Source organism: Bufo bufo, chromosome 9 (genome assembly GCF_905171765.1).
Source record: "Bufo bufo chromosome 9, aBufBuf1.1, whole genome shotgun sequence".
NCBI classification, from domain to species: domain Eukaryota; kingdom Metazoa; phylum Chordata; class Amphibia; order Anura; family Bufonidae; genus Bufo; species Bufo bufo.
In genome coordinates, this window is record NC_053397.1 from 165,129,058 (window position 1) to 165,141,739 (window position 12,682).

Here is a 12,682-nt window from a genome sequence, read left to right on the forward strand (position 1 = left end):
CACTCCAGAAACCTTATTTTTGACATTTGGGGTAAGTTGATCTGTGGCAGATTTGTTACAGAAATTTCTGTGACTGAAAATTCTTTCCGTACATCTGAATGGGGTTGTTTCTGCAGCATGTGCATAGATTTCTGCAGACCCTATACATGATGTATGGAAATTTCCCAATCATTTTTGTGCAACAGATTTGCCACATGTGAACATACCCTTAGTGTTGCTGCTGTTTCTGATCGCTATGAAGACCACATCTTACAGAACATATGATAAAGTGTAGTCACCCTATCCTTGTGGCTACAGACAGCTCTTACAATAACAGGAAACCTCCAGTTTGGGCTAAGCCGTTTTCATGCTTGGACCACACAATTGCACATGATGCATTGTAATAAAGCAATCTTTGATTTGGTGCTGCTTCATGGTGAAATCAAAGTATGTAAGCTTTTGTACAGTCACTGAATCAAAGTCGCACTAGGTGGGCATGGCTTATGTATTAAAGGAGTTTTCCTGGAGCCAGCGGAATCTGCAAATCTGCCATAATTAGTCAAAAGAAAGAAAGTTTCCAATATACTTACCATCTCAAAGTTGCTTGGATCAACAACTCGGGAACTTGGTCACAAGGCTCTCTTCTTTTGAAAATTCTGCAATTGCTAATGTTGCATCCTTTGTTGGGTTTCCGGCCTGGGCTATGGATGGAACATAATTTCACAGCCCATGATATGGGAGGACATCTCCAGATGAGTTGGATTCAGGAGGGTACTTCGGGAATCAAATAGTTTTGTCCCTTTCCACACCTCCTCCCATGTCCCATCCATAGTTCAGCCCGGAAAACCTGGTAAAGGACATGACGTCCACAGATGCAGGGTTTTGAGGAGTGTCAAACAACTTTTGAGATGGTAAGTATATGAGAAACTTTCTTTTACAGGTGACATATGCAGGGCCCACTGGGACATGGAAAACCTCTATAAGATGTTACACTGTGGGGCGCCATGTATTTTTCAGTTTGATGCTCATCTAAGCAACTGGATGTTTTTTTTCATGCTTTAACATGCTGAGACTTAATTAAAACAAGATGGGGCTCACAGGCCGTTGGCTATTACAGTATTTTTTGACCTATAAGAAGACACACCTACACCTCCCCCTAATGTAAATCAGAACAGACCCCCAATGTTAATAAAACCCCCCAATTAGACCTCAGATTAGACCCCCAATGTTAATAAGGCCTTTATTCAGACCTCTGTTTAGACCCCCAATCAAAACTTAGTTCAGTTTGCCCAATTTTTATAAAATTCCCCAATCAGGTCTCAGATTAGACCTCCATATTAATAAGCCCCCATATTAATCAGACCTCCATGTTAAGACCCCCATATTAATCAGACCTCCATGTTAATAAGCCCCCATATTAATCAGACCTCCATGTTAAGACCCCCATATTAATCAGATCAGAGGGGGAAAAAAGTACCCGTCCTGCTCCGGATGCTGCCGCTCCTAACATCCAGCGCTCTTCCTGGTTTTCCTATGCGTTGTGCTGTGACACGACTCCGCACCGTGTGAGGTCACAGACCGCCAACATCCTCACGCTGTGCACAGGACACAGGCAGCGAGCGGCCGAGGAAGTTCAGGAAAGGTTAAGTACAGAGCCCGGGGAACACTATTCACTGCTTCCCGGTCCTCCTGTACTGATGAGAGCTTCTGTAATGGAAACACTCAATAGTATTTGCCCCATAAGACCCCAAAAAAGTGTCTTGGGGTGAAAAATACTGCATCTTATCCCAATATATACAACATGGTCTGATCGTTAAAGTGTACGTAAACCTTCAGGTATGTTTTTAAACTGTTATAAATACCATACTAACTATTTTAGTACTATATTTTATATTTTTAGCAGCCAAACAGGCCACCAAAGTGCAGGCATTATTCACTGCAGCGCATACAGAATCCATAACACCGTAGCCATGAAAAAATCTGTACTTCAATGTACTGTAATGAAGTATTCATACAGCTGATTTATTTTTATTTTTTTATAAGGATTTCTGAGTCAATTCTGCTGCAGAATCCACATGGATTACACCTACAATATTTTTATTTTTTATAAATCCGTAGAGCAATCCATGCTGCCACAGATTTGAAATCCGCGCTGCAGAAAAAAAATATTGAATTGACATGTCTAATTTTGAGGATAATTCCTCTTTGAGTCTGGATTTTCCTTCATTTGAATAGCACTAATTCCTGTGTTCAGACTGCAGATCAGCTATGGTCTGCTATGGAAAGAATCATATCCATCTCCTGCACTCCAGTCTGGCATTCTGGCTCCCATGTGTCCATCTTCCCGTCCGCTGCTCATGTAATTTGTTCCCGGCACACGCATGATCTGCTCCGCTACAGCCAATAACTGGCTTCAGCGTTCATGTGTTTCTTGTGGACACCAGTCATCGGCTGCAGTGGGGCAGATGATCAAGCCCATGGTGGAGAGGAAGTAAACAGGACACGGACTGGATAATAGGCCCACGGGGGCCAGTGTGCAGGACCAGATCTGCGGATAGCAGGCCAGTATGACTCTTCCCATAGCAGGCTGCGGACAACGTGAAAAGTTACTTCTTCCCAGACATCCCTTTCATGGCAGCACTGAATATAACATCTGCAGTTTTTACACGTTTCTGTTATTCCCATTTAGACGTGCACATGATTTTCTGAATTTCCAGGATATGCATATAGAGGATGAAGTCATAGCATGGCTGCATTTTTTTTTTTCTGGTATTTTGGCTGCATTTTTTTTTTTTTGGCCGTATTAAAAATGCATGTCACATGAAAATAAGACAAATACGGTTTTTGAGGCTTTTTTTTTTTTTTGTGAAAAAATAAACACAAAACTAAATTTGTGTGAAGGAGGCCTTATAGGACCTGTAAGAATTTGTAGCAGTAAAATCTTTCTAATTTATTGTGCTAATAAATCTGTTTCCACCACTTTGAATTCAAATAATGTGAACTAGAAAGTCCATTTTTTGTATTCTTTGAATATTTTGTATTTCAAGTGGTATTTTTATTTTTTTATTTTTCTCCAGCAAATCCGAGAGGAAGAAGCAGCAACTGGAAGCTGAAAAACTACCTGAGGTCTCCCAAGAAACCTTCCATGAGGTATTAGTGGACTTTAAAGAGGTATTTGGAGCCCCAAGACCTCAAGCCATGGAGGAACCAGAGACAACATGGGACCAAGCAGAAGAACCTCAAAAGATGGAAGTTGAGGACTCGATCTCGGATATGGACTTTGGTTTTCAGAAGTCGGAGGAGCCTGCGGGATTCACATTTTCTTTCTTTGGTACAAGTACGGAGGAGAGCGTCTCTCAGGATGGTAAGATCATTATCAAGTAAATGTTCTTTATTGTATGCCAACCCACTTAAGGTATCGGCACACAAGTAACCTTTTGTCTAAAATAAATTTAAAGGGAGTAACAAGTGCACCGAGGGCGGGCCCAAGCTACCTACTGTGCACCCTTGGTTCTCCCGTTTCCTCTGCTCAATTGACAAAGCCAGGTGAAATGACTATGCAGGAACCTCGGCCTGTCAGTCAGGAAGAGAGGGAGGGGCTGTCCCATCCCCCAGGAAGCAGGGGGAGCAAAGTTGCACTGAGTGCTTGGTGCACTTAACTGCTCATGTGCACATGGATTAAAAGGACTTTTTATCCAGAATGACGCAATGAATTGCCTAATGAATAGTATCATTACATTCAGCCGAGCTGGCCCTACAAGGCGTCATGCCTGGTTTAACAGTATATTTCCTGGTGACAGATTCCATTTAGAAAAAGAAAGGAGGACAGCACACCAGCGTTGGGTGCATGTCTCCAGGAGGAGTGGTAAGCTTCCCCAAACTGATCAGATGATCTCCTGCCAACAGGACCTGCTGTCTCCATCCATTTTTCAACTGATACAGATTCCATTTAGATTCACATTCATGGGAGAGGAGCTGCAGTAAGCTTGCTCGGCCACTGAACAGCGGCTGGAGAATTCTGCTTGTGGCTTCATCCACTATGTATCCGGCGCCGACAGCTGAACAGAGGGGGTGCTAGGTGTTAGACCAAACTGATCTGATATTGATGACCGGTCCTGTGGATAAGGCTCTTGAAGAAAAGTGATAGAAAACTTGTCCATGCACCGGCTGCAAAAAAAATAAATAATGCACATGTGAGTTGGCCCATTTGCTAGAATGGGTCAGTATTCAGTCCCGGTGCTGTTCCTTTCTACACTTGGACAGTATCCGAACATGAACATAATTTTGTTTGAATCATTTGTTCTCTCACTTCCTTTCTGGGATTCACGTCCCCACCTATCCCTGGGTTAAACTTGATGGACTTATGTCTTTTCAGCGGTATTAACTATGAATAAGCCCCATTATTTTAATCCATTGATTTATTTACAGAACCATATAAGATTGAAACTATTAAGACAGCTAAAGTGGCCTGGCAGGAAGACCCTAGATTCCAAGACAGCAGCTCTGAAGAGGAAGAGGAGGATGCAGCTGTAACAGTCAATACAAGGTGATGTCCCCATCATAAAAATCCAGTGCAGCTGGTGAGCAGATAATCAGTTCTCTGCTTTGATAAACTAAGCAAATTCTAAATTGCCTGTCCATCCATATTTAACCTGTTAAAGGGGTTGTCCGACCGACATAGGGGCCGACAACACCGGTGGTCCAAAACTGCCTTAAAAAAAAAAAAAACGCAAACCCTTGTCTGCAGTCCCGATGTGCCCACGCCGCTGCCTCGTTCCTATCTGTTTCTGGTCTCCGCATGACTAGCATTCCATCCTAGGGGCTTATACCGGAAAAGAACTGATCAGTTTTATCCCCATGCATTCTGAATGGAGAGCAATCTGTTCAGGATGCATCAGAATGTCTTCAGTTCAGTCTTTTTGCCTTTTCAGGACGGAGATAATACCGCAGCATGCTGCGGTTTTATCTCCATCCAAAATTCTGCAACACCTGCCGGATTTTTTCCCATTGACATGCATTAATGCCGGATCCGGTTTTCCGGATGACATGCATTTCAATCCTGATCCGTCTGACAAATACCACCAGTTTGCATACGTTTTGACGGATCCGGCAGGCAGTTCCAGCGACTGAACTGCCTGCTGGAATCCTGTGCCGCAAGTATGAACGTACCCTAAAACATGGGTTGCTCCTGTGACCGCCTCAGCGGTTACATGGGCTTGAACGGCACGTCACTAGCGGTTCAAGCAGATGTGACTGCCGAGGCCTGTCCGATCTTGAACCTGCTGGGAATGGGACATGGCGCAGGCATGATGGGACCACGTACAGATGAGTGTTTTTTAATAGGACATAGTTTAGGACCCCTAAGCCAGGCAACCCCCTAAATGACCCTACACTGTGCCTTGGGGGCTTTTACGTCATACTTTTACCACTGCGAAGGTACATAAAACCTCTGCTTCTGCAGTAGGGAGGATCTGGGTGTTTATTACAAGCTTCTATTTTTTAGCATTAAATGGACACAAAAATTTATCTAATAGCTCAAAAGATAAAAAAAAAAAAAAAAAAGTTAAGGCCTAAAACCACCTGGTCATTGAGGAGTAAAACATGGGCTAAATACAGGCCATACAGGACATGTGAAGTAGCCATTTCTACATGATTCCTCTTGGAGGTTTATTAAATTGTCAGTTTGGCTTTAACAACAATGGGGGAGATTTATCAAAATTGGAGTAAAGGAAAACTGGCTTAGTTGCCCATAGCAACCAATCCGATTCCGCCTTTCATTTTTCAGGGCTTCTTTGGAAAATTTAAGTTAGAATCAGTTTTTTTTGTTAGTTTTTTTTCACCACTTTAGATGAATCTCCCCCATAATACTTTACTGGTTAGCTTGTTTTCTGCTATACTATCCAGCTGGTGTGCACCAGATCAGTTTCAAAAAATTAACTTTGCAGAAGGAAAACAGGAAAAAATAGTTCCAGCACCAGTGATCACAGTGTCACTTTATTTCTTCTTGTATCATATAACACACATAGACACAGAACTGCCCTGGGGTGGAGGATTGTGTCTGTGTGTTATTTGCTGGAACTATTTTTTCCTGATTTGTATCTGAGAGATTTGCTCGTCTCGTTCCGTGCACGGGGCTGTGGATCATGAGGTGAGCTGGATATTTTCTCTATGGACATAGAGATTAGTAATCTGAACATATCTTCTCTATCTCTTTTAGCTCCTTGTCCGAGAAAAGCAGCAGCATCAGATTTTTCTTTTTTGTGAAAGACGACACGCGGTTAAAAGGTGATAAATTTACACTTTTTTTTTTTCCTACTGCTCCATTGGCGGCTGATATATTGCATTACTAAGCATTTTACTCCAGTTAATAGTGAAATGTTCTCTATCATATTCCTGTACAGAGGGTCCAAAGATGTTCTTCAGATCTTCAAAATCGGAGGAAAAGGCAAAATACTGGGATGACATGAGAGACACCGTCATGGAGGTATGACTTGTTGAGGGATGTGTCGGAAGCTGCAATACCGGTGCCAATAATTCTTATAATAATAATCTTTATATATCGCTCCAACATATTCTGCAGCGCTTTACAATCAGAGGGTTCATGTACAGAATCATAAATAACATGGCAACCAACAAGATGATTGAGGGCCCTGCTCGTAAGAGCTTACAATCTATGAGGAGATAGAGGTGACACTAAAGTTGACAAGTACTTGATTTTTGCATTGGTCTGGCCATCTTAACACAATAGAGGAGTAGATATAAAGCTGTATTAGCCGTCACCAGCCGATATCTTTAGTGCTTCTGAGTGCACGGCGTGTGGATATTTGACAATGAGCAGGTTCAGAAGAATGATGTTGGGGGGGGGGGGGGGGAGGGTAGAGCATTCCAGGGAACTGGTGCTACTCGAGAAGTTTTGAAGACTGGAGTGAGAGGTTCAGATTACGGTGGAAGTCAGTCGTAAGTCATTAGCTGAACGGAGAGCACGGGTAGGATGGTAGACAGAGATGAGAGAAGAGATGTAGGGGGCTTTAACTTGAATCCTGTACTGTACGGGCAACCAGTGCAATGACTGGCACAGAGTTGAGGCATCGGCGTACCGGTTACACAGGTAGATGAGCCTGGGTGCTGCATTAAGGATAGATTGGAAAGGGGAAAGTCTGGTGAGGGGGAGGCCAATTAGTAATGAGTTACAGTAATCGAAACTGGAATGGATCAGGGCAACAGTGAGTTTTTGTTTCCACACTAAAAAAAAGGGGCAGATTCCAGAGATGTTTTTGACGTGCAGGTGGCATGAGCGGGCAAGAGACATTAGGCGTGATGGTAGTTGCCACACCCTGAGATGGAGATATCGGGTTTAGGTAGGTTAGTAGATGGAGAGAACAAGGTTCAGTTTTTAAAAGATTCAGATATAAAGGGGGACATGATGTTAGAGACGGTTTATTTGTCACTTCACCTCCCAAAAAATGTAATAAAAAATGATAAAAGAAAGTCTCACACACTCCAAAAAAATATCTATAAAAACGACAGATTGTCGCAAAAAGTTATGACGATGAAAAGAAAAAAATACATTTTTTCCAAAAGTTTTTTTACATTTTATTTTTCAGTATTAAAACACTATAAAAAAGAAACTATATAAATGTGGTATCGCAATAATCATATGGACCTGGAGAATGAAGGAAACTGGTCAGTTTTACTGCATAGGGAGCGCAGTAAAAACGAAACCCATAAAATAGTGTATGAATTGCGTTTTTTTTTATTTTTTTTCCCCGATTCCACACCATTTGGAACATTGTAAGCCGTACAGTTGGCAGAAGGGGTGCTCATACCTTCATGTGGCCATTACATCATGTAGCAGGTTGGTCTGCGGAGCGGGCTGTGAAAAATGCTCTTTTTCGGACGCCTTTAGTGCTTAGCATTTGCAACAATAATAATCCTAATATACGGCGTGATGATATCAGAGTACAGTGCAGAGTATTACTGAGGACATTAGGGCAAATGAGTATCTGGGCGCACAATGCGGAAGAACCACCTGCTGCTCATGTCATGGAATAAAATAAGGAATGATACCAGCGATGGACTCTTCATGATCTTGGATTATTAACATCTCTACATAAAGGGGCTGTGTCACCTCAGACTCGCTAGGGCATGCAATCCAAGTGAAGGAGAACAGACTGCGCATGAGCAGTGTGCTTTCCATTCATTTCTATAGGATTTCCAAAAATAACCGAGCAAGCGCACTCAGCTATTTTTGGAAGTCGCATACAAATGAATGGAGAGCACACCATGCGGCTGCTGCTGCTTTATTTCCTTCTATGGGACTGTCGAGCCAGAGATTGGCTGTTTTTGGCTCTTCTATAGAAATGATTTGAGGGCGCACTCGCATGCATGGCTGCTCCCTGCTCACTTCGGGCATCCCAGAGGTGGGGATTATACATTGTATGTCACCAATGTCTAAGATGAGACTATCCCTTTAAATATATACTGTAGTTTAAAATCAAAACTGTGGCCGATTTATAATATTTATTAGGTGTAGTGAAATAAAGATCCCTTCCACCAGACACAATAGTATATTGTTGGTCGAACCCTTGGCCCACAGTCTAGTATGTGTGAGGGAAGCTCCTGACTATCCCTTGACAGATGATTGGGGGGGGGGGGGGGGGGGGGGGGAGGAGTATAGAAGGATCGGAGAACTGAACATTTTCATCTAGTCCCTTATGTTTTCCCAGGATTAACAACACATACACGTTCCGCTAAACTGAGCATGTATGGGGGAGTTGGGAGAGATTGCTGTCGGGCGAACGTTGAATGTTTATAGTCAACCTTAGGCCATAGATCTTTAGTAAAGGACAAATGATAATATCCATTATTAGTTACTGCATGCAGGGCTAAGGTGGCTAGAGCTGATCTTCGTAATTGCGGCATCAGGAAGTTGGTTAGGTTCTTCTACACGGCAGTAACTGCACTACATTCATAAAGGACAGCAGCGCTGGGGTCCTAGGTTTGAATCCGACCAAGGGCAACATCTGCATGGAGTTTGTATGTTCTCCCCGTGTTAGCGTGGGTTTCCTCCAGGTTCTCCGGTTTCCTCCCACACTCCAATACTGATAGGGTCCTTAGATTTTGACCCCCATTGGGGACAGTTGGATGCTAATGTCTGTAAAGCGCTGCGGAATATAGTAGTGATATATAATAAATAAAATAAAGGTCAATGCGCGTGGTAAATCCTTACAGCATGTGGTAGCAGATATTGATACAACCCCCTCTCTTTCCTGAATCTTCGGTTAATATAAGCTCTAGAGGACCAATGTATTCAACGTTTGAGCCCATCACCCCATTTTGCCTACATGCTGAAAGTGGATATGTCTTCTGTAGACAAATGTATGGTATATTTATTTATTTTATGCACTTATATAGCACATTAGCATCCAACTGTCCCCAATGGGGCTCACAATCTAAGTTCGCTACCAGCATGTCTTTGGCATGTGGGGGCAAAACCGGAGGGAACCCACGCAAACACAGGGAGAACATTCAAACTTCATGCAGATGTTGTCCTTGGTCGGATTTGAACCTAGGAACTATCTTGCTGTAACACAATTTGTTGCCAGTTAATGGTCAGCTGTAACTGTATGTTTTCTTGTTTGCTGTAGGAATGCAAGAAAAGGCACAGAGATGCAAAGAGGAAGCTGAAATCCAAGTATTAACCTCACCTTAGCACAACAGTCCAGTTATTTCACATGTACACCGGACACATTACTGTGAAGAACTGCTTAAAAGGGTTTAACAATAAACATAAAATTTCCTATCCATGGGGGATATTTGGATTATTATTGGGAGTCCAACCATTGGGCCACCTGCACACCCCTCCCCTCCACTGAGTCATGTACGAATTGAACAGTAGTCCACCAATCCCATAGACACATAGTGAATGGAGTGGAGGTTACACCTGCACAGTACAGATCCATATACACAGGGGACTCAAGGACCAGACCTTCAGCAATCATACATTTATCACTTATCCTGTGGAAAGGGGATGAATGTCGTTTATGGGAAAACCCTTTAAAATCCCAGTACAATGACCTGTAATTGGTGTACTTAATGAGAGGAGCCATAAAACTGCTTCCTATGGAAGAAATCATCCACACACCATTACTACAAAGACTTTATTTAAATGGACAGCAAACATGGATTTAACCTGGAAAAAAGACAGGCAAAGATATTTTTTGTAAAGGATTTTTTGTTTGGTTTTGTAAGAATCTAATTTGTGAATAAAAATGCTCAACAAAAGTGTGTTTTCCATTTCATCGACCATGACGGCTACGAATGAGATTGACCCCTTGATATCTGTAGGGGCAGGAATACACAGAGATAGTTTAAAAGCCCCCACCCACTTTCTCCCTTCAGTGTTTCCTGTCCCTAATGGAGGCATTACACAGAGAAGCCTCCCAAAAAGGGAGGTGAAGAGTTTTTTATTTTATTTTTATTTGGAATATTTCTTCCTCTTAATAACGGGAGGTTGACTTACCACATTCTGTTCTCCTCTGCCCTCACGCGGCTTCTGCTAAAGCTGGGCAGAGGAAAGTGGAGTGATGCTCTTGTAGCACGGTCTTCCTTCCCTTTTGGTGAGGAAGCAGACCTGCGAGAGCGGGAATCTGCACGCCAAATGGGAGCAGAGCCAAGTCTAGCTCTCGGATTCCCGGCGAGGTCCGGAGGGGGCAGAGCTCTGAGTCGTGCCGAGACGCGTGCTAATGACGTGAGACGACGCCGCTGCAGATGAAAAAAAGCGGGGTGATTCTGATAATGCAGTCTGCTCTGACTCCAGCAGCATGTCAACTCCTGGGACCCGCATGGACAACGCAGACCCACCTTCGGCCGCTCCTTCAGTGAGCGGCTGCAATTGTTTTCTGTTTTACTTTTATGAAGTTTTCTGATACCTAGTTGCTCTTCTCTTTCTCAGGGAGTGAAAGAAACTAAAATTAAAACTAAATACAGTTGCAAGAAAAAGTATGTGAACCCTTTGGAATGATATGGATTTCTGCACAAATTGGTCATAAAATGTGATCTGATCTTCATCCAAGTCACAACAATAGACATTCACAGTCTGCTTAAACTAATAACACACAAATAATTAAATGTTACCATGTTTTTATTGAACACACCATGTAAACATTCACAGTGCAGGTGGAAAAAGTATGTGAACCCCTAGACTAATGACATCTCCAAGAGCTAATTGGAGTGAGGTGCCAGCCAACTGGAGTCCAATCAATGAGATGAGATTGGAGGTGTTGGTTACAGCTGCCCTGCCCTATAAAAAACAAACCAGTTCTGCATTTGCTTTTCACAAGAAGCATTGCCTGATGTGAATGATGCCTCGCACAAAAGAGCTCTTAGAAGACCTACGATTAAGAATTGTTAACTTGCATAAAGCTGGAAAGGGTTATAAAAGTATCTCCAAAAGCCTTGCTGTTCATCAGTCAATGGTAAGACAAATTGTCTATAAATGGAGAAAGTTCAGCACTGCTGCTACTCTGCCTAGGAGTGGCCGTCCTGTAAAGATGACTGCAAGAGCACAGCGCAGACTGCTGAATGAGGTGAAGGAGAATCCTAGAGTGTCAGCTAAAGACTTACAAAAGTCTCTGGCATATGCTAACATCCCTGTTAGCAAATCTACGATACGTAAAAAACTAAACAAGAATGGATTTCATGGGAGGATACCACAGAGGAAGCCACTGCTGTCCAAAAAAAAACATTGCTGCACGTTTACAGTTTGCTCAAGAGCACCTGGATGTTCCATAGCAGTACTTGCAAAATATTCTGTGGACAGCTGAAACCAAAGTTGAGTTTGGAAGAAACACACAACACTATGTGTGGAGAAAAAGAGGCACAGCACACCAACATCAAAACCTCATCCCGACCGTGAAGTATGGTGGTGGGGGCATCATGGTTTGGGGCTGCTTTGCTGCGTCAGGTTCTGGACAGATTGCTATCATCGAAGGAATAATTAATTCCAAAGTTTATCAAGACATATTGCAGGAGAACTTAAGGCCATCTGTCCACCAGCTGAAGCTCAACAGAAGATGGGTGTTGCAACAGGACAACGACCCAAAGCATAGAAGTAAATCAACAACCGAATGGCTTAAACAGAAGAAAATACGCCTTCTGGAGTGGCCCAGTCAGAGTCCTGTCCTCAACCCGATTGAGATGCTGTGGCATGACCTCAAGAAAACTATTCACCCCAGACATTCCAAGAATATTGCAAGAAACTGTAAAGAGAAATGGTCAAGAATTACTCCTGACCGTTGTGCACGTCTGATCTGCAACTGTAGGAAACGTTTGGTTGAAGTTATTGCTGCTAAAGGAAGTTCAACCAGTTATTAAATCCAAGGGTTCACATACTTTTTCCACCTGCACTGTGAATGTTTACATGGTGTGTTCAATAAAAACATGGTAACATTTAATTATTTGTGTTATTAGTTTAAGCAGACTGTGATTGTCTATTGTTGTGACTTAGATGAAGATCAGATCACATTTTATGACCAATTTGTGCAGAAATCCATATCATTCCAAAGGGTTCACATACTTTTTCTTGCAACTGTTTATTAAGTGTGCCACTTGTACTAAAAAGCTCCCTGAAGAGTACAAAAAGAAACTATGCAAATCCTGCATTAGTGATCTGTTAAAGGAAGAGCAACCATCTATCCTTATG

The 12,682-nt window shown here is 42.6% G+C and overlaps 1 protein-coding gene across 2 annotated transcripts in view; it reads left to right on the forward strand.

Annotated features, from left to right (window-relative positions):
• NOL8 (nucleolar protein 8) overlaps nt 1-10,251 on the forward strand; it is a 29,023-nt gene extending 18,772 nt beyond the window's left edge. For both annotated transcript variants that reach the window (XM_040407033.1, XM_040407032.1), the window contains exons 13-17: nt 3,057-3,343; nt 4,408-4,525; nt 6,197-6,264; nt 6,381-6,463; nt 9,627-10,251. In XM_040407033.1, the coding sequence (XP_040262967.1) occupies nt 3,057-3,343; nt 4,408-4,525; nt 6,197-6,264; nt 6,381-6,463; nt 9,627-9,680 (610 nt within the window). In that variant the 3' untranslated portion in view covers nt 9,681-10,251. The remainder of the gene's footprint in view (nt 1-3,056; nt 3,344-4,407; nt 4,526-6,196; nt 6,265-6,380; nt 6,464-9,626) is intronic.
• The last annotated feature ends 2,431 nt before the right edge of the window (nt 10,252-12,682 follow it).